Source organism: Camellia sinensis, chromosome 2, assembly GCF_055761805.1.
Source record: "Camellia sinensis isolate YWXY chromosome 2, ASM5576180v1, whole genome shotgun sequence".
Lineage (NCBI taxonomy): Eukaryota > Viridiplantae > Streptophyta > Magnoliopsida > Ericales > Theaceae > Camellia > Camellia sinensis.
Window position 1 is genome coordinate 56,744,026 of NC_138962.1, and position 5,473 is coordinate 56,749,498.

Genomic DNA, 5,473 nt, shown 5'->3' on the forward strand with positions numbered 1-5,473 from the left:
TTGCATTATTTATGTATTTCTATCTGTTTGTGATAAAATGATCTGTTCATGTCTTTTACTTTAAATTACAAATTGAAAGCCTTATCGACGTCCGAATCAGAAATCGACTTGATTTATGTGCTAGTTAGGATTTATAGAATTTTTTGGTAGGTTTAATTAAAATTCGGTTCGGAACGATTAAATTAGATTAAATAACATTAAATTACATTAGTTCAATTATTTACGACATTGCCATTAGTGGGCCACTTAAGTACCATTGCTTGGAACTCAATTGCATACACTTCATAACATTTCCTCAGCCATTTTTGTGACCAAAAACGTAGGAAAGAGTAAGAGAAGAGAAAACTTAGCTTCAACAAGAGATTTGGCTTGGAACTTAGGAGAATTGAAGAGGCTTTGCAAAATTGAGCTCCTAGACTTGGAATTCAAGGTTTAAGATAGAGAATTCATCTTCTCCATTGTGATTTTGAGTTACTTCTTGCATGGTTCATGGTGAACTAGAGTTTAGAGTGAAGTTTTGGTTCTAAATGTTGAATTGAGTAGGAATTCTTACATGCATGTGTATATCATGAAGTTTGAGGTTGTTTTCATAGAAATTCTTGCATGCATGTCCACATTTTTGTTATAGTCCATGAACTCACCATGTTTTGAAGTTAAATCTTGCATTTGATCTTGTTTTAGAACTTTGGAGTTTCAAGGAAACCATGCATGCGTTGAATTTGCATTGTTCTTCATGTTCTTGAAGTTTATTTGAAAATTGTGTTTAATTGAACTACCTTTGGGCTTTGATTTCTCAAATTGATCTTTGAAACATGTCATATTATGAGTTTACAAGTGTTTTTCAGAAAATTAGCCCAAAAGGATCGAATTTGATGCATTGTAGTTGAGTTTTGAGCTTGAGGTTCAAATCTGGAAATTCTAGATTTTGGACTCACGCTCGAGCGGGGAACTCCACGCTTAAGCGTATATATTGGGTTCATGCATTATGCTCGAGTGGGTAAAATGACGCTCGAGTTGGAATTTCGTGTATCTAGTACTTTGCCTGTATTTATAGTCTGCTCGAGCGGGGTAATGCACGCTCGAGCGAGGACTTGTGTCTCACGCTCGAGCGGGTATCGAGCGCCCATCGAGCATGAATTTCATGCATCCAGTACTTTTACTATAGCTTGCAGTCCGCTCGAGCGGAGTAATCCACGCTCGAGCGGATTCCTTTTGTCTGCATGTCCGCTCGAGCGTAAAAGGCCACGCTCGAGTGGGACCCCTGTTTCAGCAAAATTTTGAAAAGTGTTTTAAAGTGCATCTTTGCATTCTCATTCCATCCTTAACATTCTTAGGCCATGTTTAAGACTCTATAGTGAGAGTAAGAGATTAGAAACACACTAAGAGCCATGAAATAAGTTTTGTACAATTAGAACGTGCGTTTCAAGTTTGTATCTGTTATGTGTCGTGTAGGTCACGTGCCACGTCCTATCTGATCGATCTACTCTGTCTGTCTGTCTCCAAGCCCACTGTGAGTAATAACTCTGTAAAGTTATGTTCAACTTAAGTATTTTCTGACTGGTATTGTATTATCTATTTTATGAAATGCTATCTTACAAATTATGAATGAATGTCCAATCTTCTGAAAAGTATTTGTGGCACCCTTAGTTCACGTGGCCCTCGCCTGGGGGTAACAATACCGCGGCCAATCTGTATCTGGCCCTCGCCCAGGGGTAACAATACCGCGGCCAATCTGCACGTGGCCCTTGCTTGGAGGTAACAATACCATGGCTACTTGCGCGCAAGATATGGACCTTTGTGGTCGTTGGTACCAACTATATATGTGGGTCTCTGGACCAATCTGATCTGATAGCTAATGGGTGTACCACGTATGATCTTATGCGAAATCTGAATATGTAAATGTGTATGAATCTGTTTCTGTTTGAAGTCTGATTATGCTCTGATTTAAATGCTAGATTCTAACTTGTACTGGACATCATTCATATAACCTCTTTACTCTGTTATTATTCACTGGGCTTTCACTCACATTTTATATTATGTATGTAGGTGAGCCGGCACATGACCAGGGCCAGAGTTGACGCCCTTTTGTACTGTTTTTGGTCAGCCAACCGTTGTGCCTCCCGAGGAGGTTCCGTCCAAAGTCTAACGCCAGGGCTTTTTTTATTTTCATGCTAGTCTCTGTAACTGTTTGTAAAGTCAGATCTTAGGAAGTTCACTTCTGTAAATATTTGTAAATATTGTGTATCCGGACTAACATGCTTATATATCTATAGTAAGTTTTGAAATGTTCCGTCCCATGTACGTTATCACAGATCATTGGATCTTGTCTATTTTGTATTATTGCTTCCACAGTCCTTTATTACTTACTAATCTGTTCAGAGGCCTTTGGTAATCCACGGATTACTGGTCGATTACGGTGCTAAACCTATAGGGGTGGGTTTGGGTCGTGACAATAATCAAGAGCCAAAATTTATTCATGATTCCCATAACAACCTAGGTAATTTATAACTTTCTTTTTTTCTTCATGGTTAGTTTCTGTTACTTAAAAATGATGCTCAGACAAGCGGGCTGAAATCGTGATTAGGGTCAACATTGGCGTGATAGCCCCTTCAATCCGTCCAATTCAGTTCGATATATTTAAAATTTGAGAAAATTATTTTGTCTATTAGGAACTATAAGTTGAGATTTTGTATCCATTTAGTATAAAGAGTTTCACCCACCTCAGCTCGACTTATCCATTTATAAAAGTCATTCGCACTGAGATCCGTATACTATTAAGCCTCCATTTGAGAGGAAAAGTTTAGACTAAAATAGTCATATAAGATAAAATAGGCTATTTTAATTCAATAAGACAAAACATCATATACAATCCATAATCATCATATTCTTTCTCTTACAAAAAGTCAAAAAAATCAGCTAACCCTTCCATTATTGCAGGTGTTAAACCAAACTTTTTAAGAACATCTACACCGTTGAATTAAAAATTTCATTAAATTTAAATAAAAAATTTGATGTAATTCACTAAATGCTTAAATTAGAATTTTTATCAAATTTTTTAACATCTCCAATTGTTTGGGAGGACGTTCGAACAGATGTCCTGAAAAATTGTCTGGAAGGATGTTCGGATGGATATCTGAAGGTCGTCACAGAGAAGGAAAATAAAACGTTTGTGAAATTGCAACATCTTGCCCAATGGTAACAATTTAAATTTGACGAAAGATCAAACCCCCTCATTTGATGAAATATCTGCTTCTCCCTCTATTTGATATTACTTTGATGAAATTGTTGGAGCTCATATGAAGACTTTTTCACTAAATTTGAATTTGATGACAGAGATGGTATAACACAACTTAATATTTACAAAGAAGATGTATTCTGAATTTGTTATTACAGCAAGAAGTTTAAATTCACACCAGAAATTTTCATAGTTCATAGTAGTTTTGGTAACATAGTACTTAATTCAGACAAAATATTCAAAAATGAGAGAGAAACATTTGCCCGATCATGGAGAAACAGGGTAGCCAATTCCATGTCTTCTAGTAGGAAACACAACAAACAGCAAGCTACAGATCAACCCAATCGCAATCGGAACAATGTCCAGAACCTCCTCAGTTTCATGTCCAGGACTCGGATACAAGCACTTCACCACATTCTTATCTCTAAAAGCCACAGCACCAAACACAAGCACAGACAGAATCGCATGAACCCAATCGATGAACCTGAGGCGGTACTTGCTGAGATCTGGAATTCCATTTGAAGAAGAAGATGGATAATCGAAGAGGAACATGCCTTTGATTGTTGCGAATCCGTAGTAGATTTGGTTGTTGGATGAGGATTTGAAGCTGTCGGTGAAGGAGGCGAGGAAGCAGGAGGCGGAGAGGAGGAGGAGGAGGAGGAGGAGAGTGAGGGAGGCGGTGGCGGAGTCGCAGGCGCCGTTGGAGGTGAAGATTGGGGTGAGGAGTTGGAAGGCTAGGAGAGTGCCTGTTGGGAGGAGGTTGGCTAGGTTGGCTGTGATTGTTAGGGTTTGTGATACTGCGGAGGGAGGTGGCGGAGGGGGTTTTATGGCGGTGGTGGTTGGATCGGTGGTGGATGGTTCAGTGGGAGGTGGTGTTGGTCTTGATCTAAGAGACATGTTTAGAGATCTCGGTGGTGATGGTGGTGGTGGTTGTGGTGTAGTCAACAGCGGCGGAGGAGGTGGTGGAAGGAGGCAATTGGACTGGGGACGAGCTAAGAGAACCTTAGCGTATGGGGGGGACTTCTTGCGGAATATTTGGTGAGGGAGGTGGTAATGAGTGTGACAAAACCAATTTGATGAGGATTGTCAAAATAAAGTTGATTGACTTGCTTGACTTACATGAAGAAATTTCGATACAAGTTAAAATTGAAAATTTTAATTTTATAGATAAAATTAGTGTGCTAAATTAATTTATATTATATTATATTTTTGTTTTAAAAAATTAATTTATATTCATGTTAATAATTTGAATCGTTAACAAGTTGGGAATAATATTTATATAAAAATTTAGATTGATCACATCGCACGATTAAATCACATATATGTTAAAATACATGAATAGTCTATTTTTAAAAATATATAAGTTGTATAAATTAAAACAATTTAAGACCATTTTCAAAAATTCATCAAATTCATCATAAATTTAAATTTGATGAAAAAAGTTACATTTTGCTTCTCCAACGGTTCATCAAATCTAAGATTTCACTTTTCTTTCATTAAACTGAAGACTAATGTATCTTTCATCAAATCACTGTTCATTCATGTTGGATTTTTAGCACCGCATGACCACCTCAAGACAAAAATTTGTGAAAAAATCATACTGACCAGCCGATCGACAGGTGATTTGATGAAATTACAAGACCCTTCATTGAAACACTTGATATCAAAGAAAGTTTTTATTCAAATTTTGTAAAAAAGTTGATGCACCGTTACACATGCCCCAACAATATGACGATCAATGCTAGGTCAATTTATTTTTTGTATCAATAACTTATTTTTTGCATAAAAACCCAACGTATAAGACATAAACATGAAGATAAATTTCCTCTTAATAATAGTACTAGTTCAAAAAAATGTAATAATATAAGAATAATAATAATAAAGAAAAATGTATATATAATATTTATTGCTCATGATCTTTAATTTTTTTTACCATGTGAAAAAAATTAATAGTTTAAAAATATATTTTTTAGTTGAATGAATATTTGTAAGAAAGAAAAAAAAAATGAATAATATGTACAATATGAGTTTTTGTTAGTATTTTTTTATTTTTTGGGTTGCTCCCCAAAGTGAAAGGAAATGACACTCCTCCATTCTATTATCATTCATACTTCTTCATACTCTATTTGTGAGCTCTACTTTAATCCGCAATGATGATTTATATTGTTCATCTCGTAAACATCTATTCATACAAAAAATTAGTTTCTTCAGATATTGATGAATAAATAAACAAATTGT

General features: G+C 36.0%; 1 protein-coding gene across 1 annotated transcript; it reads right to left on the minus strand.

Annotated features, from left to right (window-relative positions):
- Window positions 1-3,356: 3,356 nt before the first annotated feature.
- On the minus strand, window positions 3,357-4,390 carry LOC114311114 (transmembrane protein, putative (DUF679)). Its single transcript, XM_028257178.2, has one exon. The coding sequence runs from the start codon at window positions 4,130-4,132 to the stop codon at window positions 3,503-3,505; it is 630 nt and encodes a 209-aa protein (XP_028112979.2). The 5' UTR covers window positions 4,133-4,390; the 3' UTR covers window positions 3,357-3,502.
- Between the last annotated feature and the right edge of the window lie 1,083 nt (window positions 4,391-5,473).

Excerpts from the sequence above, each read along its gene's own strand:
- LOC114311114 (XM_028257178.2), bottom strand. The coding sequence starts at position 4,132 with ATGTCTCTTAGATCAAGACCAACACCACCTCCCACTGAACCATCCACC.